Below are 23,262 nucleotides of genomic sequence, written 5' to 3'. Positions count from 1 at the left end.
GAAAATGTTTCTCCCCTTTAATAAGAGAAGAAATGGTAATTAACACAAGGTGCCACACCGCCTTTTTAAGTTAACAAAAACATTTTTAAGTGACAATTCCTGTGCAGAGGAAGGTGTGGTCAAACCGAGCTGCCCACATTGTTGGGGGCTGTGTAACTTGTACCACTTTTGTGGAAAGCATTTTGGCAATATGCATCATCACACAAACATGTTCGCAACCTTTGACCCAGACGTTTCCCGAGGAAGTAATTCAAAATGTGGAGAAAACTCTTTGGACCATGGTGCTTATGCGGCCCTGCTCATAATGGTGAGAGAAGTACGCCTATTTTCTGTTTACATAAAAGGGTAAAACCAGAGTAAAAAATACAGGCTGGGGGGTGTCATCCCTTTCAATTCAGCAGTGTAACTTATTTGTGCTAAAAGGGGACATAGAAACAAGAGTTTAGCCCTCCAGATAGTCCCATAAGCTTGTTTTAATTCATAGTTGAATACATTTCTTTGGAAAAGCTTTTAGAGCTCTAATAATCAGCGGTCAGATTAATAGATTTTAAAATTATCTTCTTAAATCTATTCATCCTCTGGTACAGCTTGGGGTAATTTGAAACAAAAGGAAAGGAAAAAAGGGGGAAAGTATTCTCTCATCTGTAAATGAGATTTTTAAATGTTTGGAGAAAGAAGGCAGGCAAGCCAGTGTTGACGCTTTCTTGCTCTGAGCCCCAGCCATGACAGCACAGACCCCACGGAGCGAGAAATCAGAACCAGAACAGAATCCTGAAATGGTGCGCTCGGCCGAGTCTGAGCTGCTTGCCGGGCTGTGCATGGGCCGCCAAGCGATGAGTCACTTCCTCGGGCACATCCACATCTGTGTGTGCTTTGTGGCGCAGGAGGACCCCGGCACCGCCTCAGGAGGGCAGGAACGTGCAGAGAGAACCAGTCCAAGCTGTGCCTTCTGCCTCCGGGTCCTTGAATGGTGAGGGCTTCTTGCAGCTAAATTCCCAGGATGGGTGGGAGAGTGGGCGTCAACTAACTGAAGGGGTGCCAGAAGCCACTGGCTGAGTTATAGAATTCCAGATCTCAGAGCTGGATGCACAGCCCGCCCTCCCTTCTGAATGACAAATCCCTCTGGCGGTGGTTCTCAACTGGGGAGAACATCAAAGTCACCAGGGAGATTTTTAAACAAAGCACGGGCCTCAGCCCCACCTGCTGTATCAGCCTCGCCAGAGGTGGCGCCCTGGTAGGAATATGTCTTTCAAATCTCCCCAGGTGACTTCAGTAACCCCTTGGGTAAGGACCGAGCTACAGTACAGGGAGGGTGGTTTGTCCTGTAGGCTCTGTTTGAACATTGCCCAGACAGGAGATTTTTAGACAAACACCATTGTGCACCAGCTCCCACAGTCACTGCACTCTCCTCACGATGAGTAAATATCTACCCTGTTGGATCCCATCTCTGCCCCCACCCCCCACCCCGGTCCCACCAGAAATAAGCCTAATCTCGCATCTCAGGGCTTACTTCTCCCCTGTCCCCAGCAAAAAATCTTCCAGAAGTAACAAGCTGTAAATTGTGTAAAAACCTGCAGATGTAAAATCCTCAGGCGAAATCCTTAATGGTTTTGAAACGCTCTTTGGATCAACTGTTAGCTCATGTGGATTCAGAGTCACTTATTTGAAGCTTCGGTGAGTTAATGAGAGGCGCCACCTCCAAGCGCAGGCGGCGCTGTGGACTCGGGCCAGAGCTTGGCTAATTTACCTTTCGAAGGTCAACAGTCAAGGAGGGAGGAGCTGTTTAGCAACCACAATTACATGTACTTAATGGGTTCTAGTAGAAGCAGATGACAAAGTCTGAAAGACTGAAGCTTCCTGGTGGAAAGCATTCCACCACAGGAACGGGCACTTATCATAAATGTTCCATTGATTTTCCGCCCCTGAAAAAAGGGAACAGCATGGTGTTTGTGCTAAAAATTACCATGTGCCATCTGGAGTGGACCATTACCTTAACCCAGCATGACGTCAATCATTAGCTTTGACTCTCCTTTAAATACAGGGGCACTAAGTATGCTCACCCAGAGTCATCCCAGGCCAACTATTTTTATTAATTGTATTAAAATCTAGATTTTGGGGTCTTTTTTTTTTTTTTAGGTTTTTAAAGGATAGTAAAAGTAGTTTGACATCTAAAAAACATTTTGATTAAACATTTAAGGTACAAAATGTTTCTCTTCTAAATTCCTGGTCTAGATGCTACAGAACCACTTAAGTACCAGGACAGGGACCAATGTTCCAGACTAAATTTACTCTTTTATGATGAACAAGATAGAAAGAACAGCACAACCAGTGTAAAATCAGATCCAACAGTGAATCTGCTGCTGGGGAGGGAGAGGAGGTGGCCATGATTTACGAATTGGGGCGTTGGCGAACTGCGTAATCGCTGAGGAATTACTTGAAAGGAGGGCTTTCCACGCTTCACTCTTTTAGAAGATTAGACATCTTTCCAATGGGACCGGTTCTTTATGGAGCTTGCTGATGTACACACTGTTTGTGGGATATTTGCAAAGTGCCATATAAATGCAGACGAGTAACATATATGCCACATGCAAAATGCTTATCCCTTTGTGTTATTGCTGATGCAGAATTTAGGATTTAGGAGTACACTTTAGCTACTTGGTCTTGTTGAAAAACCATCTTCTCCATTAGAATTGCCCTTAGCAGTTATGTTTGGCAAGAAGATTTTAAAGTGCACAAAGAAGTTTAAAAGACGCAGAAAAGGAAAGTCATGTGTTGGGCTGAACTCACTTGAGTGAAATCCAAGTTTTCCACTTTGGAGAGTAGATGTTCAAATGCCCTGGAGGAGGAGGGTGGAGACAGAAAATGAAGTGTGAGAAAATCTGTGACTCAGGAGGAGAGCATGTTTTTCTAAAGAAGGGAAAGGACCTGGCTTCTTGGGCCCCCAAGCCCACACACTCCAAGCACGGCACCTCCATCCCCGTGGCAGGCCTGGGCACAGGCAGGCGCGCACATGTCTGCCAAGCAGCACCCCAGCCTCCTGCCCCATTCCCGGGAATCAGTCTCGGTGCTGCCTCCCCGCTTGGTCCAGGATCTCTGGGGCACGGTGCCCTCCACAGTAGAAATGAGCAACTTTCCCCAGGGGCTGTTACTGTCTCCCAGGGGCTGAGCAAGAGCTTTCAGAATTGTTACTAATTAGAATTCTTCTGGAGGAGTTAGGATTTCTGTGGAGGGAGGCTGAAGCTATAGACAGGTCAGAGGAGGTGTTCTGGTAGATGACAACTGTAGGACATCTTTCTGATGCCCCCTGGTGGCCTTGTACAGCTAAAATTAAGCCCACATGCTCACATAGCCTTTAGCCCCATAGACACTGGACAAAATCCACCTTGCTGGACCTTCTGGATACATTCAGCTGGTACTTATAAAGCCAAAGCCACGTGACCCGGTATTGACACATATCGCAGCTTCTTCCCCCATAATTGATTTTGAGACATGAATATGAAGAAAACTCCAAATTTTATAATCCCATACATCAGATATCTATATTGTGTATGGGTATATGATGATTAGATATTATCCTCTGGGGAACATAACAGATTTACCTTTTTTTTCTGAGGAAGATTGGCCCTGAGCTAACATCCACGCCCATCTTCCTCTATTTTATATGTTGGACGCCTGCCACAGCATGGCTTGATAAGCAGTGTATAGGTCGGTGCCTGGGATCTGAACTAGCGAAACTCAGGCCACCAAAGCAGTGTACGCGAACTTAACCGCTATGATACCAGGCTGGCCCCAAAAGAGGTTTATTTTGAACGCTTGGTGTGTACATTCTTATCAGGCCAAATTGTGCTGGATACACACATAGGGAAGCTCTCAAACAGGCAGGAAGAGGGGATCTCTGTGTCGAGGATGACATGCCACTCCTACGTTGTTCCAGGCTCTGATATAGTAATTAACATTTTTCAGTTTTACCACACTCTATCTCTATTAGAAGTATACTAAAAATTTATGGGATCTTATGCACCTTTTTTTTAGGAAGCAAAAAATGGAGAAAGAAGGCCACAGAAGAATCAACTGTGGAAGGTTTCCCAATGGCATTCAAGACAAGGCACGGCCCGCAGATTCCATTCTCCGTAAGTTGTGGACCCTGGCGCTATGGGTGCTCGGTCTTCGAGGTCCCTCTCCGTGGGGTCTGCTCATGGTGGACGCCAGCTTGCCAGCTGCCAGTCCAAATGGTATTGCCCTAGACTACAGTGTTGAATGTTATATTTTTTTTTGCACAATGTAAAGAATGAATAATTGAATCGATTTAAATAAGATGTGGTCAAGTAGGGTGAAAGTGCCAACATCTGCTTCTGGGTGGAATCGCAGGATTCCACGGACTCAGTCATTAGGTGGCCTCAGGTCTGCGTGTCGTCATCTGTCCAGCATGACCCATAATCCGGCACCTGGTCAGCTTACCCACCCGGGAGAGCTGCTGCTGACTGGTCCACACATCTTTCAGAGAAGCAAAGAGCCTTAGAGCTTCGAGGAGCACGAGCACACGGAATTTGATGACTTTGAGTCATAGGAGCCTTTCTCCAAAGACAGTTTAAGCAGAAAAACATCTCCTGGCAGAACTGCCCTGGGTGAGGAAGAGGCGGGGCCGAGGCCTGCCTGCTCAGGCCTGAGCATGAAGGTCGCCGCCCGGGCCCAATTTACCCAGGTTATACCTGAGGACACCAGGGGCCAGAGAGCTAACAGGGGTCGCTTCAGTTCATGCGGCCTGTTAGCCGAGAGCCTTTCCTCCAACTCTGTATCTTTCTGTGAGGTCGTGTTTCGTTCCATTTCTGCTCTGTACATGATACATTTTCTAATAATAATAACAATAATAGGTTTCATCAATTGAACACTTACTACAGATGCTGTTAACAGAGCAGAGATTTTCAAAGTGTGGTCAGAGGGCCCCTGTCACCCTTTCAGGGGGGCCATGAAGTCCTCTCCTTTCCAGCCACATATCTGTGCAAGGCCAATATTGCAACGGATGGGATGGAGATGCGGCTGTGGAATCCAGCTGCCTCTATGAAGCCAGATATTCAAGATTCTTGCCAAAACATAAAACACTGCCACTCTTCTCATTACATTTTTTTATTTTCAAACATAGCTATTTTTCATTACAAAAAATGTGGCTTTGTGAACATGAAATGGATTATTGTTGTTTTTAAATGACATAACAAATAAATTATTCTTTAAATGCCTCAGTTTAAAATTCTAAAAAAAAAAAAGCCTCAGCACTGACCTTTCAGTCTTAAGAAGATCTGAAGGACTCTGCACAGCAAAAATGACATGAAACTTATACCTAGATACGTCTCGACCAGTCCGTCCTCAGCTGACCGAATGCTGGATGACAGCTCTTCTCCAATGCAGGGGGAGATTTTTGCCACAGGCATAAAGGATGGCAAATATTAATGATATATGGTAGATAGAAACTATAATAAGCAAAAGCTCGTTAGGGTTCTCAATTTTAAGAATATGAAAGTGTTCTGAAATCAAAAGTTTGAGAACTGTTGACATAGGGCATATCACTTAACTATCACACCCCTGTAAGGTAGGAATCATTATTTTATAGATAAGGAAATGGAGGCTCTGAGAAATTAAATGACCTGCCAGGGTCAAAGAGCTGGCATATTTTCTATTGCTGCTTAATGAAGTAACTCCAAACTTAATGGCTCAACACAACAAACATCGCTATCTCATAGTTTCTGTGGGTCAGGAATTCGGGAGCAGCTTAGCTGGGTGGTTCAGGCTCAAGGTCTCTCCTGAGGCTGCAGTCAAGATGTTGGCCAATACTGCCATCATCTGAAGGCTTGACTGGGCCTGGAGAATCTGCTTCCAAGATGGGTCACTCCCGTGGCCTTTGGCTGGTCTCAGTTTGTTGCCATGTGGGTCTCTCCAATAGGCTGCTTGAGAGTCATTACAACATGGCAGCCAGCTTCCCCCAGAGCAAATGATCCAAGAGAAAGACCAAGATGGGAGCATCACTGTCTTTTATGACCTAGTTTTGGAAGTTATACACCCTCACTACCACTTTATCTATTTGTTAGAAGCAAGTCACTAAATCCAGCCTACATTCAAGGAGGGAGGAAATGGTTCTACCTTTTGAAGAACATGTCAATTTGTGGACATATTTTTAACCATCACAGCTAATAAGTGGCAGGGCCAGGCTTCTGAACCTCATGCTCTTTCCACTGTACAACACAACCTTCGCAGGGTAGGCCCCCGTCCTCTATTTATAATTTCCTTGAGTTCTAGATCGAGAAGGCATTCAATGACTATTGACTGAGATTTGGGAAAGAAAAAACTTTCCTAGAGCTCATTCCATTTGTGACTTCCACTTTGAAAGATAACGTCACAAACGAGTGTATCATGAGTGCAGCAGGGCAGGTGGCACTGGCAGAGGATTTGTCCCCTGGCTTCATCTCTCCTGGAGCTGACACGTTGCTTGGACACCCAAACCTGACATACTCACCTGCCTGACCCAGGCTTCCATGCTCTGGCCTTACCTGGAGAGCTCCACTGCCCACAGCCTGCCTAACGACTTCTAGACCTGCACCAGACCCACCTGCCCTCTACTATTAGCTTTTCCGTGGCACTGATGAGGGTAAAGCTCTGACTCAGGTTCCCACATGGGCTTATGAATTCGATGTGGAGGAAAACCATCTTTCCAGTTGCCTGGATGACAACACACAAGCTCTTAGCCCCAGCAGGGTCTGAGAAGAGAATATGGATGTATCAGGGCAAATTGGAAAAATAACCCCAATTGCAAGATTGTCTGATAATTCAGAGGGCCAAATTCCTACGGATCCATCCATTCAGCAGACGTTTGCTAAGCACCCACATGCTCTAGGCAAATCTTGAGACTTTCCTGTCAGACTGTTACTCATCAAAACATCTCTCAGTTGTCAGAAGGGGATCCCAAATGTCTCCCCTAGGCTGGCAACTCCCCTTGGTAACACGGCCGGGGAAAGCGAACACACTGGGGCCTAATGCTTACCTTGCACAGTTGGAGCTCTACTCTCCACACCAGATTTTATGCCTACAATCAAGAAACTCACACTTCCTCTGTGAAACTTGGGCTCTTTCAGGTTATGATACGGTACACAGCTGCTATTCCTGCTATTCTACTTCGGGCACTGGACTGCAGAATAACAAACGTGAGGACTGCGGCACTAAGACTCGTAACTCCAGAAAAGTCTGCGGTAAAGAACCAGCTAAAGGTGAAGGGAACTGGGGAGCCTCAGAAAGAAGGCACCAGTGGGGACAGCTGTTGTTCCTGGGCAATTTGTTGTATTTTTAATCTTTTCTTTTTAGAATTTCATTATAGATACAACATCCCAGGACAGAACTACTTGAATTGTAGCGAAAGAAGAGCCTGTGTCCCGCTCTGCTTTTTAAATGAAAATAAAAATTCTTCACCTTGTAAGTATATCTCCTGCATGATCCCATCTTTATAAAGCTAGTCTCTCAGGTGTGGGAGCCCTGTATTGCACTGGTCATTGCTCCCATCTGGGGAGCCCCTGCTGTCTCCAGTCTCCTGCCTGGGTCTCCAGCACTCATCTGACACTTCCACGTCCAGCCCGACGCCTGGATGGCAAGAGGCTGTGCTGGGGCTGGGAGACATGAAATCCCACTGGTACTAAGTGTACCAGCAGTGTAAGCTGGTCATGAATCATAAATATTTGCTGAACAAATGAACAACTGAGTAATCACAACTATTATTATTATTCAGGAGTGGCAAAAGCTTTAAATATTATCTCTACTAAAAGTCAGCATGGAAAGAAATAGACTATTTTTACACTCCTTAGACATCATATTGCTAATTTCAATGCAAAATTTTGCTGTCTTTGGAAAAAATTAAAATCCCACAAACATTTATTTATAAAGATGAATAAGACATGGCTCCTCCCTCCCAAGGACTTTACAATCTATTGCGAGAAAGGAACTCATGCCCAAATAAGGAATGTTCATGGCAAAATGCGGTAAGTGCTAAAAGCAAAGTCAGAGTGTGCTAAGCACACAGAGGAGGGAAGGAAATGCTCCTTGTTTTGCCTTGGGACAGCCATACCTGCTTCTCAGACAACCTTTCCTTGCGGGTGAGTTCATACCATCAGAGGTCTTTCTCTCCCTCTCTGGAGACAAGGCACCAGGGAGAATGTTTCTTACCTTTCACAATTACCAGAGTCCAAGACTAAGAATGTCATTTACTTGACTGACCTCAGCTGTGTCCCCTCTTCCCACTCCCAGCTGCCAAATCTTCCAATTGGATGTATTTTCTCCAGGCAACAGTCACTAACACTCTGCAGAAGCAACAGGGCAGATTTCTTCACTATCTCTTTGGTCTTTGGGTCTACAGCCCATGAGACCTTTATTGCAATGTATGAATGAGGAAAGTAACTGAGTCATCTGAAACGTGATCTTGAACTTCATTAGTAAACACTAGTGGCCAAGAGGGTAAAAGTCACAGGGAGGTGTTTTTTGCTCAATGTTAAAAAAGAACCTTCCAGCAATTGGGACGGAGAGAAAATGGAGTCGGGTGTTGCAGGAGGTCGTGAGCCCCATCTGTAGACTGGGAGACAATGTACTTCGTCAAGATGTTGTAGATCTGTAGGCTGGACTAGAACTGGACCATATGACCCTATAGTCCTTTCCGACCCTGAGTTTCTCTGTTTCAAATAAAATCCAAACTTATCTTGAAAGACTACCAAAGGACGAAGAATGAGCTCATTAGTGCCTCTGTTCATCATGACTCCAGTCTAGGGGGTCAGCAGGACTAAATTTGGACTTTCTGGCTTCTGCTCTGCCTTCCACGGCTGAGGGACAGTCTTTCCCAGTTTCCTTGTCAAATGAGACCCTCCTGAGGGGGAGGCAAGCCTAGCTACTAGAGACGAGTGAATGAGACAGCAGAAAGGGAAGGAGAAAGAGGAGAAGCTGAGAAGAGCAGGAGGAAGAAGGGGAAGAGAAGAGGAGGGAGCCCCAGCGACAGAGAAGGCAGATTTGTTGGCCACTGAGTTTTCTCTCTTCCTTTCTCTGGCTTTCTTCTGGTCTTCCATGGGGACTTGCCTACATTTATCTTCTTCTCTGTTTATTCTCTATTTTCTAGAATTGTCTTAGTGACATAATTGTTAGTTTCTGACTCCTAGAATCCTTTCTCCTGAAGTTGGAGAGGACTTCAGGGATCCACTGCGCCAACCTCTTGGAAGATATCCCTCCATTTTTCAGATGAAGCAGTCGAGCCCAGAGAATTTAGACAACGTGCCCACGCCCCACAGCTGGCACCCCGGGAACCTAGACTCCTGGTCTCTTGTCTGCTAAGAAAACTCCTTTTAAAAATTTAATTTCTTTTCCTGAATTCAGAATACTTGATAGAAAGTTCTTGGTTTTCTCTGTTCCCTAATTTTCTTATTTATTTATTAAAATTTTATGAAATATTTCATTCATACACAACAGTTCAGGAAGTGATACCTGTATATCCACCATTTGGGGATCATTTTTGATGCTCTGCATTTAATCACAGCTAACATTTTTCAGCTCATTCAAAACCAAACTGGATCTGTTCCCAGAGAGCGAATTCAAAATCTTCTCAAGATGAACGCGAGCCCATACCAGGAAAGTAAGTCTTATTTTATTACAAATGGTAACAAAATTGCCTGCCTACTGGTTGGCGCATAATTACCTGACCAAGATCACCTAGATCCTTGGCAGGGCCAGGATTCAAACCGAAGTCTATCAATACTTTAATCATTCATTTATTCGTTCGACAAATATTTGAGTGTCAACAGCAGCAGGGTGCTAGGCTAGGTGCTGAGCACACAGTGACAAAGTCAACAACTGTCCTTGCCCTCAGAGTCAGTACTTAGGAGCTGGCTTTTTTGGGATTGGAGCCAGTCTTTCTAAGTGCCAAGAAGGGGGCATACAGAATGCTAGCACCCAATTTGGGGGTGCAGGGAAGCCAAACTAGCAAGGGGATGGGGGGGTCAGAGCGAAGAACGTTCAATCTGAGAGCTTCCTGGCATGGAAGGCCCTTGGCAAGTTCGGGAGCCATGTGGCTGGAGCCTAAAAGAGGGAGTGGCGGCGGGGCAAGCTGGGGCTGGGGAGGGAAGGCTGGTGAGGTGGGCAGGGCCAGACTGTGCCCGGGCTTGTCAGTTACAGGAAGGATTTCAGACTCTTAGGTACAATGGGAAGCCAATGAAGTTTTTTCACCCAGAGTTTAAAATTTTTTTTAGTGTTTTAAAAGATCACTCAAGCTACTAAGAGAGCGGGAATGGATTAGAGGAGTCGGGTTGGAGCACAGAGGCCAAATGAGAGGCTTGTGCAATAATCCAGGTGTGATGACGGCAGCTTGGCCAAGGTGGTAGAAAAGGAAAGAGACAAGTCCAGTGCTGGACTGCCATTCAGGAGGCAGAATCATTAGTGTAGCAGGAGGGTTAATAGATCAGGCTCTGCAGTCCCACTCAGCGTGAACCACTACCCACCACCACAGTGCCGTGCAGGGTTTAAGGATGTGGCCTCTGGGGCGTTCTTGGGTTTGCATCTTGGTTCTGTCTTCTTGGGCAGGATGCTTGACCTCTCTGTGCCTCCCCTTCCCCATTGTGCTTCCCCACTATTCCCCATATGGGAACAATAATAGTGCTGACTTCATTGAGGACTGAGTCAATACATATAAAGCACTTAGAAGGTACGTGGCATTCAGCAAGTGATGGCTATTATCACTCTTGATAGTGGTGAGCGATTGGATGTGGGGACATAGAGGACTCCAAAGCCCACGCTCTTCCTACTGCACCACATGGCCACACTCTGCCTAGTTTTTCATTATGGGCCCTGACACTGATCACCTCTCTCAACTGGAGGATAGATCCAATGTGTTCAACTAACCTGCAGAACCAGCTGATGTTAATGTGGTGAGGGGAGAGGTATAAAGAGAGGCTTTGAGCCACAAGCATTTGAAGTCAGACTTTCTGGAGATGATACCGCTCACAACTATTGTTTGTACCAAAGGAGGAATCTCAAGCCAGGAAAAGCTGTGAGGATGGCGCCATGGCCCACTTGTCAACAGGCAAGGTCTTGTGGCATCCCTTAGGGCCACTACTCATGGTTGTGCAAAGCGGAACTCCAGGCAGTGCCTTTCACACAGACTTTGTGAATGGAACTCCCTAGAGCTCTGCAGTGCACACCTGAACAACCATACACTGTGGCCCTGGCACCCCTCATTCACTCAGACCATCGCTAAGAGAGAGTCACAGTCATAGCGGAGCAGTCCAGGGAAGCCTGTTTACTTAAAGAGGCTCTGCTTTTACTTTTCTACTACTGCTGCCTCCTTGCTATATAAGCTCACTGGTGCTAGGATGAACTCATCTTGAAGTGTCTGCAATTGGCAGATTTGCGGGTTTCATAAATAGTGGGGTAGAAGGTTGGCCTCCAAAGAATGAACTGAATAAGAATTTCTTTGGAGTCTTGCCTCTTTCTACGCCAAGGAGACAGGTTCTGGGAGGAAGTGTCCTTCATGGTCATGGGAACAAGCTTTTTCTGAAGCTCAGGTGTGGTCAGCCACCATGGGACTATGAGAGCTGCGAAAGGCAGAGGACGTACAAACTCCTCACTTCCAACACACACACACACGGCCACTGCTGAACCACAGAGCTGAGGGTGGTGCTTTATACAAGTATCAGTGTGCTCTTCCTTCCAGAAAAGATCTTAAGGCTTTCATGACCTACAGTTCAGACCCTGCTACACCTCCGCCCCATTTCCACTCCTGCAGGATTTCTGGCAGCACATCCTTAAGCAACTTTAGCAGTACAGAAGACATGGAAGCTGAGGTGAGGACCTAGAATAAAACATTCTAGAACCCTTGCATCTTGTAAGTTTGGCCTAGATGACCACAGAAGTGATGGCTTTTAAATTATTACAGTATGAAGGCATCAGAAAACAACCCGTGCTCAGCACTAAAATAAAGCCTGAGTAGTCATATGGTTTGTATTATTCCTAAATTGGTTCCAAGGGAAATTTCCTGGAGAAAGGGTTTTGTGGGTGGTGGCTCAGCTACAGAATTCCTCTGGCCCAGGCATGAAGGCACTGAGACGTTCCCAGCAGCAGCTCACAAGTCTGTCCCAGTGACAGTGGGGTAAGAGCTGCCAGTGGTTTCCCATTTTCCAATCAGTTCGCTCTAATCCCAGGCCACTTCCAAATGCATCTGCTGTGTCCCTGGGTGCCCTCAGTGGTGACAGCCCCTAAATCCCCTGCCCTGGCCTCCCAGCAGCTTTTCTTCTTTCACTGCAGTACGGGCACAGCCCCGCAGGAGCTGACCTCACCCTCTGATTCATGTTCATCAGTCACGTGTTGGTCTTTTTTCTGTCCCTTTCCCTAAAAAATATATTCCATCTCAGACGGTTTCCTAGGAAACCAATTCTCAAAAACACAAATAGACTAGGTGGGAAACAGAATACTCCAAAAATCCCACCTTGCAATGTTTAATAATGAAAGAACCTAATTAAAATTATGTAATTTTATGTAGTAAATTTATGTAACTAACATGTGTGGACTTTTCCTCCGCAGATTTTAAACTCGTCTTTGGATCACGCCCTAAGGACGGCAACCACTTTGAAACAAACTACTGATCAAATGATTAGGACCATAGCAGAAGATCTTGCCAAAATACAGAGATGGAGGAATCAACTGAAATATTAGTTTGACGTAAGGATTAAAAAAAAAAAAGCAAAGAAAATTTGACCTTCCCCAAAAAAGTATTTTATTTATAACCCAATTTTGGAAGATGACTTTCCAGAGAAAACACCAAAACCATAAGAAATGGGGGATACAAATTGCTTAAATGACAAAAAAAAAAGGACCTCTGATTCTTAAAATCAAAATCAAGTAATTATTTTATAACAAATCTGTTATTCTTAACATAATAAAAGAAATAAAAAAATATACTTTTACCTATTAGCATGGCAAAAACTAAAGTCTGAAAAACCCAGTGTCATGGAGGATGGGAGAGACAGGTACTCTCATTCACTGCTGGTGGAAATGTAAATTGGTGCAACCTTGTTGGAAGGCAACTTGATAATATCTATCAAATTCTACAAATTCTAAAAACACTCACCCTTTGAGCAGCAATTGCGCTACTAACAATGTAGTTTATAGGTAACTCACCCAATAGGCCGTGGTATGTGTACGAGGATGGCCACTGGAGCATGACGGGAATGGCCCCCAAGAGGAACCAATCTAAATACCCCATGTGATGATTCATAAATAATGACAGGCAATCAATTAATACTCTGCAGCCACTGCAAAGAATGAGAGTGGGTTACCTCAAGATAGTGAAAAGGAGCACGATGCCTAATAATATCTAGAGTGCGGCCTCATCTGCGCATGTTTTCAAAGGGCGTACATATTTTGTAGAAATATACACAAAGTATTCAGTGGACTGCTAGGAAATGGACCTGGGCGTTCTGCACGGAAGGGAGCATCTTTACTTTTCATTGACTTTCTGTACCGTATGAAATTCTTACAATATGCTATATTATAAACTGTTCAAAGATCTCCTGAAGTCAGAAATATGCAAAAACAATAGTCCTAGATTAATGAAATTTGGGGCAAAAGTGAAGACAATTCATTAAAACTACGTACCAGGGATTAAGTCAATTTACAGCATTTCTCGTAGAATGCCAGAACGAGATTTTGATTTGCTTCTTGAAGACTGATTTATAACCTCCTTAAAGACAGAGCAGCAGAATATGGCTCTTTCCCTCTTTCCCAAGGCCTCCATTGACTCCAAACACTCAACAAATGGTTTCCCAACCCCCAGAGCTTCGCCCAGTGGTAAGGAGAGTTGAATCCATTCCCACTTGAAGCTTTCCGTGGTGGCCAAGGCAGCTGCTGTTTGTCTAGCTGGCTGGAGAACGGGCTATTTTTAACTTTGGGGGTTGGAAATTGGTTTAGGGTGTCTTGAAAGAGAAAAAGCAGAGACCAGACTCAAGACACCTCTGACTTTGTAGCTAGACTTATTTTAAGCTGTAGCACTTATTATAAGGAGGATAGTGAAGACCAGCAGTGGTAACTTAAGAGAAAAAAAGGAGCTTACACTGTGTATGTGCTAAGAGACTTCTAGAAACCTAAATTTAATCACAAGATGACAGCCTGTTTTGTGCGCTAAGCATCATTATCCTGTCCCCAAGTTTAAAATTCTACACTTCTCTGGCTTGGTTGAAGTGTTCTTATATGACTGATTAGTTCTTAACCCTTTTTGGACTCGACCCTCTTGGAGAAGCTGATGAAAGCTCTGGAGTCCCCCTCGCCCACGCTCCGCTCTCCCATGGAAGAGGGATATGTGGACACGTATGATTCCACACACAATTCTTAAAAGTTCAAGGACACCTGAAACAAATCCGTGGAACCCAGAGGTTAGAAAAAACTGCCCTATATGAATGCTCCTAATCCCTTAAATTAACCCTTATAGAAAATATACTATTGTAATCATTTTTGATTTAAAAATATGGCCCACCTCTGCTTTATTAAACTGTATTCTAAATGTAACTTTACATTTCTTTGATGATTGAGGATCATTATGACAATCACTGCAACACACTTAATCCAAGAAACAGAAATAGGGCAATGTCCTCATGAAGTTCTGGAAAAGTGCTAGGCTCTGATTTATAAGGATAATTTTATATTTACTGAATCTGTAGCCTTGGCTGTCTCCTCCCTCATGCAACTTGTGTGTGTTGATTCTGAGAGACCTCTCCTCCAGTTCCGCTGCAGTAATAACCCAGAAAAGCAAGCTTATTAACTAAAAGCAGTTGGATCGCTAATGCTGAGTCAAGGGGCTCAGTGTAGACACTTTGCAGTTTCCACGGTGCAGAGGCCTCTCTGTGCTTCTTCCCGTGTGTGGCTGTGCTCCGGCTGCTCGAGGCACCCAGGAGCCGGACAGCAGGATGAGGTGAGCCTGTGTAGAAGACCTTCACCTCTTTAAGAGAAAGTTCTGGCCATCCACTTTAGTTAACTATTATACAAATGGAAACTCATCTTTTTATCATTCCTTTCTATTGTAGTTTTTTTTTTTTTTTAAGGATTGGCACCTGGGCTAACAACTGTTGCCAATCTTTTTTTTTTTTCCTGCTTTATCTCCCCAAACGCCCCCTGTACATAGTTGTATATCTTAGTTGCAGGTCCTTCTAGTTGTGAGATGTGGGACACCGCCTCAACGTGGCCTGATGAGCGGTGCCATGTCCGCACCCAGGATCCGAACCCTGGGCCACTGCAGCGGAGCGCGCGAACTTAACCACTCGGGCATGGAGCCGGCCCCTCTATTGTAGTTTTATTGCTTATGAGTTATTTAAAATAGACCTAATTCATACTACATATCAATATATATTTATGTATATTTAATACCCAAAATGTTGTTTTGGTAGTAGGAATTCTACTGTGGGAGGGAGAAATTTCTTGCTCCTTTGATTTTAAAACAATCTCCGTGCGTGCTGCTGGGATTCACGAGGGTACAAACACCGAGAGCAGAACTGAGTGATGGAGGTGTCACGTCTTACAAAGGAAACTGCTAGGAGCTGGGCCTTTTGGGCTCAAATCCAAGAATTTTTTTCTGTGTGAACTGTTGCTGTGAATTTTTGTGTGTGAACCATTATATTTTGTAAATATGGCTGAATAATGTGAATCCACTATATTTTATAAACCAAGCACATTTCAACAGGAAGCAAAACTGTGCTTCCAAGATAGGGAGTGAATGGTTTCAGTTAGTTGCAACAACAAAAAAGTCTTTTTTGGGGTCTTGATATCAGGATCTATAATTGCTAATCATGAACGGAGAATCAGCTTATACTAGGAATTTATGTGAGATGACCTCTTATGTCTTCAAATTCAGTAAGAGATTTAGGAAACAAAGGGTCTCTCCAACGATAAGCCTGAAATATACAATGTAGGTCTCAAAGGATCTCCTATCAGTGTGATAGGGCAAAGTGATCACTGGGGTGTGAAGTGACTGAGTGAATGGACCACTGTTTGCTGTCACCACACTTTTGCTTCCATTTGTCACATTATTCTAAATCTCTGTTCCAGACGTGTACTAACCCTGGACAGATAGTTACCAAGGCATAGAAGGATCTGAGACAAAACGCAGACACTAAAAATTAACCCTCTCGTTAGCAATGTACTGTTATTATGCTCGATATGCAAAGAGAGCTGTTTATTAATGTCAAGCCTTCCTCTCCACATACACAGCCAGGTTAAATTACATAGCCTCTTTGTGCCTTAATCTCCTCCGCTTTAAAACAGAGATAATAACAATAGCACCTATCCTCACAGGATTAAATGGGGTAATATAAGCACTTAAAAATGGGGCCTGGCACATACAAAGCACTAACTAAGCATTTTCATGTTATTATTTTATTATCATTACTTAGTAAAATACCAAGTTATGAAATTAATATGTCAAAAGCACTAATTTTTCCATATATAAAAAATCTGTTTGAAAAGAATAACACCAAAAAAAGATCCAGTTCACACGGAACCACAAAAGACATTATGGCAATGTGCAGGACCTATATGAAGAAAACGAAGATTCTGAAGGTCATAAAGATTTAGGTAATTGAAAAGACATTCCATACTCCTGAACATCAAGTTTCAAAATGATAAAGATGTCCTTCTTTCCTGACTTAACCTATAAATTTACTGTAAACCTAATGAAAATACCAAAATACTTCTGGTATTAACAAATGACACTAAAATTCATTTAGAAAAATGCAGTAGCCAGAAAATTTCGGAAAAATGACAGCAATTTAGGTGAGGGTGGAGTAGAGATTACGTCCATCACATATCAAAAACACCATGAATTAAAATAGGGAAAAAGAAATACAAACTGTAGGTCAATAAAACAAAATCCAGAAAAACACCAAACTATAAATACAAATATAAATTTAGACGAAAATGTAAATACTATGATAAAGGTAGCATTTCAGATTAGTTGGGGAAAGAGGGTTACCCAGTAAAATCTGGTACGGCATCTGGCTGTTTAGAAAGAAATTATGCCAGCTCCCTGTGCAATACTGGATCAGTCAGGGCTCACGGTAGGAACAGAAACTCTTCTCAGATACTGCAAGCAGAGAGGGATTTAATAGAGAATTAGGTCCTTAAAAATCATGGAAAAAGTTGTAGGGGCAGAAACTTGGGGCCACTATGGTTTTAGACTCAGTCATATCGCCATCTGCGATCCAGGGAACAGGAAGCTAGCGCTGCTGACACCACATTGCCTCACACCATGAAGCAGGTGACAGACACTAACTCGGAGTCTGGTTGCTGCCAACAACTCCCCTGGGCAGGAGCGTGTCCACTGCCACAGCCACGGGAGACGGCCTCTGCCTCCTTTCTACCTTCCAGATCTTTACCAAATGCAAACCACCGGCAGAATCTAACCTGTTTAGAACTCTACTTAGCTTTGAGTCTGCAAAACTTCATTTTTAGCCTTTCATGCCTGTGGTAAGAGATGGGGAGGCATGGGACATAATAATGTCAAGTGCTAAGAGACGATATCTAGCTTACAGCCTCACGCTACAATCAGTTCCACATGGAAGCTACCTGCAAAAAATAAAAATGAACCTATCAAAATGTTCTAGAAGAAACAACGGGTGAATTTATAATCTTGGCTGCAAAAGGTATTTCTAAGTACAACATAAAGTTCAGAGGCCGAAAAGGAAAAGTGATGAAAAGTGATCTACATAAAAATTAAAAATGGTGATGTCCATCAGTATTTTAAATGCACAAATATTCTGACCAGAAATGTCACTGCTAGAAGTTTATATTATAGAAATATCGTGTAAGTTTGCAAAGGTATGTACCCAAACAACGCAGCATTATCTGTTAAGAGCAAAATCCTGAAGACGAGTGATATATAAAATTATGATGTATCATATAACAGAATACTATGAGGCCAGGTAAAAGGAGAGATTTGAAATGAGGTATTCTCTTTGTGTATCACACGTGCTCAGATGTGTAACATGTGTTCCCTTTGTGCAACATATGTACAGACACATCTTATCCAACTGTATACAAATATACTATTTTTTTAAAGTCAGCAGGGGTTAACTTGGTGGGAAGATTATGGTGCATTCTTTTCCTCTTTGTAACTCTCTGATTTAGAACTTTTAAACTTTCCAACTTCCCCTTCCTCCCCCATAAAAAAAAAAAGATAATTTTTGTAACTTATATATTTATTTTCTCTTAGAATGTTTGTGATTATTTTTGGTTTTCTAATTTAAACATACATGATTTCAAAATTATATAAAATTGTGTTCTTTAGGAGTATCTAGCAAGATAGTATACATTGTGAAATCATTCTATTTCTACTAATGACTGAATTATTTTACACATAAAAGAAATTAGGAATTTCAGTTGAAAGAAAAACTGCACTTACAGGAAATCACTCTATCATACATACACATTTACAGTTTTTACTTTTACAACCTTTTCATTTAAAAATTCTTTTCCCAAAAACTATACTTTAGCATAAGACAGATAAGTATCTAACAAGTAATTAGTATGTACATAGGTGGCTGTGACCTGCAACTCTAATATATTCTGTTCCAAAGGTGAAAAAATTTCCTTCTACAAAGCATTTTAACATTTCTTCTCATCATCTACAAAGCAGCAGCAATATTTAAATTATTAAAAATGGCAAATCCAATGACAGGTAATCATAAACAGTGCCTTAAGAAATATATGTGAAAAATCATTACTCCATAAAATATTTACATTGGTTAAATTACATGATAGCAACTTATCTTGATCTAGTTTAGTTGAATATATGAATAAGAATTTCCAAAAAGAAAAAAAGCTATTCATCCTTAATAAAGGAGAGTTTATCCTTGGATTTATTCAGCATCTTTATATCATCCAACAGCTTTTTGGGTGTTAAAATATGAGTAGAACCTGGCAGAGGAAAAGATAAATTTTCAAAGGTCAGCAGTTAAATCAACTTTCACTGGCTAACTGTATTGTCCTTCAAATAAGTAAAATGCAGTAGCTTGGGGCAATTTAACAAAATTTCTATAGGACAGCTTCCTGAAAGCTGCCTATACTATATTTCAATCCTTCCTCTCCATTGAGCATGCTCAGTAAGTCTTCAGACACACTGCCCACTCCTAGTGCTTTGTCTACTTTGTGCTATATACTGATGCACTGAAGAGCAAAATTAGTCACTCTATCCTCCTGACAGAACAGGAAGAGTCACTTCAGTCAGAGAACCGCTCAGCAGCGCTGCAAACCCAGGCTCATACAAATGCTGCACCTCTGCACGTCAGGAGAGCTTACGTACCAGTGGCTTCGACTGAAATTCTTTTTTTTTTTAAGGAAAGGATTTTTTTTTCCTGCTTTTTCTCCCAAAATCCCCCCAGTACATAGTTGTATATTTTAGCTGTGGGTCCTTCTAGTTGTGGCATATGGGACGCTGCCTCAACATGGCCTGATGAGAGGTGCCATGTCTACAACCAGGATCCGAACTGGCGAAACCCTGGGCCACTGAAGCGGAGCGCGCGAACTTAACCACTCAGCCACGGGGCTGGCCCATGACTGAAATTCTTAAAATTAAATTCCATACAGGCCTTGCCAATGTCAGGTCCACATTCACAAAAAAATTCTAAATATTTCTGTAGTAGAAATGTATTTCTCTCTCAAAAATCATTTAATGATGAGAACAAGAAAAGTATGGAACATTATGTTTTAAAGGACATATTTAATAATATTTAAAGAATACAATATTTTGAAGCTCATTCCCTCAAAATTAGAATATTTAAAAATAAAATTATCAAAAGCGTCAACCAGGAAAAAACTCTAGGACATCAGATAAAAGACATTATGATTAAAAAAGGTTTTTTTGCATGCAACAATTTAGTCCTAAATGTAAAATATAAAGTTTTACTTATATATTTTTGCATTTAGAGTTTAAAAAAATAGAAAAGAGGAAAGCAAAAGTCTTACCAATAATAACCTCACAGGATTTATGTGCCTGAGAAACTTCATAAGCACAACGCATTTCAGAGTACGTAATTCCTCCAATTACAAAGACAATCAGCTTTGATCCAGTTTTTCGGTCCTCTAAATAACTAGCTCTGGGCTTCTGGCGAGCACTAAAAAATAAAAAACATAAATGTGTTAAAAACATTCCCAAAGCCACACTGCTTGCAGACCTTTTAAAAAGCTTAACTCAAGCAAGCTCAAATTGGGCTCCAATTACACTGATTTTTAAGGAAATGACTTCACTATGATATGACCGGAGCACCACGGATTAGGCAGGACAGCTGCACTTCAAGTTTGTTTTGATCTGATAGTGTGAACAACTCACTCATAATCTAGCTCAGTATTTTCACCTATAAAAGAAAGCTAACACCCTGTCTTATTTATTTCATATGAAGAAATAATATACTTGAAAAGTCTATAACTGCTTGAAGTTAAAAAAAGGGGGGAGAGGGGAGTGGCACTGAAACAAGAGAGTTTTAAAGACGTGCAGATGGGGCGCAGGTACAGATGGGAGCCGACGTGGTGCTGGGACGTCCCTTGCTGGAATCAGTCAAGTATGACAGCAGGAGACACTGAAGACATATCTGCACTCCCATGTTCACTGCAGCATTGCTCACAAGAGCCAAGATATGGAAACAACCTAAGTGTCCACTGGCAGACAAATGGATAAAGAAAATGTGGTGTATATACACAATGGATATTATTCCGCCTTAAAAAAGAAAGAAATCCTGCCATTTGCAACAACATCGATGAACCTGGAGGACATTCTGCCAAGTGAAGTAAGTCAGACTCAGAAAGACAAATACTGCATGACCTCACTTACATGTGGAACCAAAAACAGTCAAACTCAGAAGCAGAGAACAGAATGCTGGTTGCCAGGGGATGGGGGGAGGAAGAAATGAGGTGATATTGGTAAAAGGGCAGTTTCAGTTATACGAGATGAGTAATTTCCGGAGATCTAATGTACAGCATGGTGACTAAAGTTAACAAAACTGTATTTATACTTGAAATTTGCTAAGAGAGTAAATCTTAAATTAAGTCATCTCACCACACACACACACACAAAGAAAGAAAACGGTAATTATGTGGAGGTGAGAGATATATTAATTAGCTTGTGATGACAATTTCATAATATGTATGTATCAGAACATCAAGCTGTACACCTTAAATATATTCAATGTTATTAAGTCAATTATACCTCAATAAAGTTGTTAAAAAAAAAAGAATTTCACCCGGTTTCAACTCTGTTGGGGGGGAGGATTTACCTATTACTTTTACTTTTCTCATTTCTATTGCATTAATTTTACCTGTTTATCTTTACTATAATTTCCCTCTTTCTAGTTTGTTTTCTTCTTACTGGGTTTCAACTCTGACTCCTTCTAATTCAATATGAGTTTCAGCAAGTTACTTACCCTCTCTCTTAACCTCAAGGATTGTTTTCAGGACTAAACAGAATAATTTACAGAATACACTAAGTATGGAATCTGGTACCAGAAAAACACTCAACAAACAGTAGCCATTATCTCTACCATTTCCTCCCTGAGATTGCTCTAGATCTGCACTGTCCAATACAGTAACCACCACCCACATGATGCTATTTAAATTTAAATTAATTAAAATTAAATACAATTAAAAATTCACTTCCTCAGTCACACTAGCCACATATCAAGTGTTCAATAGCTACATTGAACTAGTGGCTACCACACTGGACAGTACAGACACAGAACATTTCCTTCACTGCTTCAGTTCTACTGGATAGCACTGCTCTAGATCATAGGAATCACTTTTTCTTTCTTTTTTTTAATTTATTTTTTTGAGGAAGATTAGCCCTGAGCTTACATCTGCTGCCTATCCTCCTCTTTTTGTTGAGGAAGACTGGCCCTGACCTAACATCCGTGCCCATCTTCCTCTACTTTATATGTGGGACGCCCACCACAGCATGGCTTGCCAAGCGGTGCCATGTCTGCATCTGGGATCCGAACCGGAGAATCCCAGGCCGCCGAAGCAGAATGTGCAAACTTAACCGCTGCACCACCAGGCTGGCCCTCTTTCTTTATTTTTTTAAAGCTTCAGTGCATATTGTGTATCCTAGTTGTTAGTTTAGTTCTCTATGTGAGCTGCCACCACAATATGACAACTCACAGATAGGTGGTGTGGTTCCACGACGAGGAACCAAACCTGGGCCGCGATGGTGAAAGCCAGACTCTTAACCAGCAGACCACCAGGGCTGGCTCAGGAACCACTTTCTTTTTCCCATACCCCACTGGTCAAAATTCTTAGCTTTTATTTGAAGAGTAAACAAATATTTCAAAATAAACATTTATGTACATCTATTAAAAACATATTAGTTTATAAATTATACATGTGTATCAGTATATAAATAAAGTTTAATTTATCCCTTTTTTAGGTAAAAATAAGTACCCAATAGATCATCCTGTTACCCACTTTGAAAACCATGTCCTAGATGACCACAAATGCTACAATGTGGGACCCAACAGTGAACTTTCAACAATGTCTTAGTCCAGCATTTGGAATGATAACTTTCATCTACCATCTTAAGGAATGACAAGGCAGTAAACAACAGGAAAAAGTAAAGAGAGTTAGTAGCTGGTTTTGAAAGATAAAAGAGGAACAAGATACATTCTTGGTTCTCATACAAAATAAATCAAGGACATACTAAAAGTGCTACTTTGGTTTAAAAACCTTTCCAAAGAGAGAGAAAGAGTAAGAAAGCAAAAGAAAAGGAGATAATACTACTCAAAACAAGTATGTGATTCTAACAATTTTTAAACTTCTGAATAGCAATTTTAGGCCAATGGGATTATATTTAATTTGTTTCATATACATGTGTAAGAACTGTGCTAGTGTTTTATACTCTGAGATACAAAAATAATGACTAAATCCCTAGGTCCTGAAAATCTCACTCGGGAAAGTTCCTAGAAGTATTAGTTAAAATAAGAGCAAACATCTTTTTAAAACCACAGCTGAAAGTAAACAAGTAAGAGAAATCTCCAAGAGCCAGCAGTAAAAAGGAAGAGAAAAACTGGAGTAGTGGGGCCAGCCCGGTGGCACAGCGGTTAAGTTCACACGTTCTGCTTCGGTGGCCTGGGGTTCACCGGTTCGGATCCCAGGTGCAGACGTGGCACCGCTTGGCAAGCCATGCCGTGATAGGTGTCCCACATAGAAAGTAGAGGAAGATAAGCATGGATGTTA

At 42.2% G+C, this 23,262-nt stretch overlaps 2 protein-coding genes and 1 long non-coding RNA gene across 3 annotated transcripts in view; 1 reads left to right on the top strand and 2 right to left on the bottom strand.

The window, feature by feature from the left end:
- AKNAD1 (AKNA domain containing 1) overlaps positions 1-12,863 on the top strand; it is a 54,754-nt gene extending 41,891 nt beyond the window's left edge. Inside the window, exons 9-15 of the mRNA XM_044749225.2 lie at positions 885-970; positions 4,033-4,130; positions 7,122-7,253; positions 7,348-7,455; positions 9,565-9,646; positions 11,720-11,849; positions 12,586-12,863. Coding sequence (XP_044605160.2) covers positions 885-970; positions 4,033-4,130; positions 7,122-7,253; positions 7,348-7,455; positions 9,565-9,646; positions 11,720-11,849; positions 12,586-12,717 — 768 coding nt within the window. The 3' untranslated portion in view covers positions 12,718-12,863. The remainder of the gene's footprint in view (positions 1-884; positions 971-4,032; positions 4,131-7,121; positions 7,254-7,347; positions 7,456-9,564; positions 9,647-11,719; positions 11,850-12,585) is intronic.
- LOC123277578 (uncharacterized) lies at positions 451-13,317 on the bottom strand. The gene is made up of 3 exons (XR_006514619.2): positions 13,183-13,317; positions 2,788-2,836; positions 451-1,922 (listed from the first exon to the last, which is right to left on the bottom strand). It is a non-coding gene; the product is annotated as an uncharacterized lncRNA (long non-coding RNA).
- A 3,385-nt stretch (positions 13,318-16,702) lies between these two features.
- The window catches only part of STXBP3 (syntaxin binding protein 3), a 62,483-nt gene continuing 55,923 nt past the window's right edge, over positions 16,703-23,262 (bottom strand). The window contains exons 18-19 of the mRNA XM_070486955.1: positions 20,011-20,159; positions 16,703-18,963 (exon numbers count right to left, since the gene is read on the bottom strand). Of these exons, the coding sequence (XP_070343056.1) occupies positions 18,869-18,963; positions 20,011-20,159 (244 nt within the window). The 3' untranslated portion in view covers positions 16,703-18,868. The remainder of the gene's footprint in view (positions 18,964-20,010; positions 20,160-23,262) is intronic.

Source organism: Equus asinus, chromosome 16 (assembly GCF_041296235.1).
Source record: "Equus asinus isolate D_3611 breed Donkey chromosome 16, EquAss-T2T_v2, whole genome shotgun sequence".
In the NCBI taxonomy this organism is placed as follows: Eukaryota; Metazoa; Chordata; class Mammalia; order Perissodactyla; family Equidae; genus Equus; species Equus asinus.
This window is presented reverse-complemented; position numbering and strand designations above follow the sequence as displayed.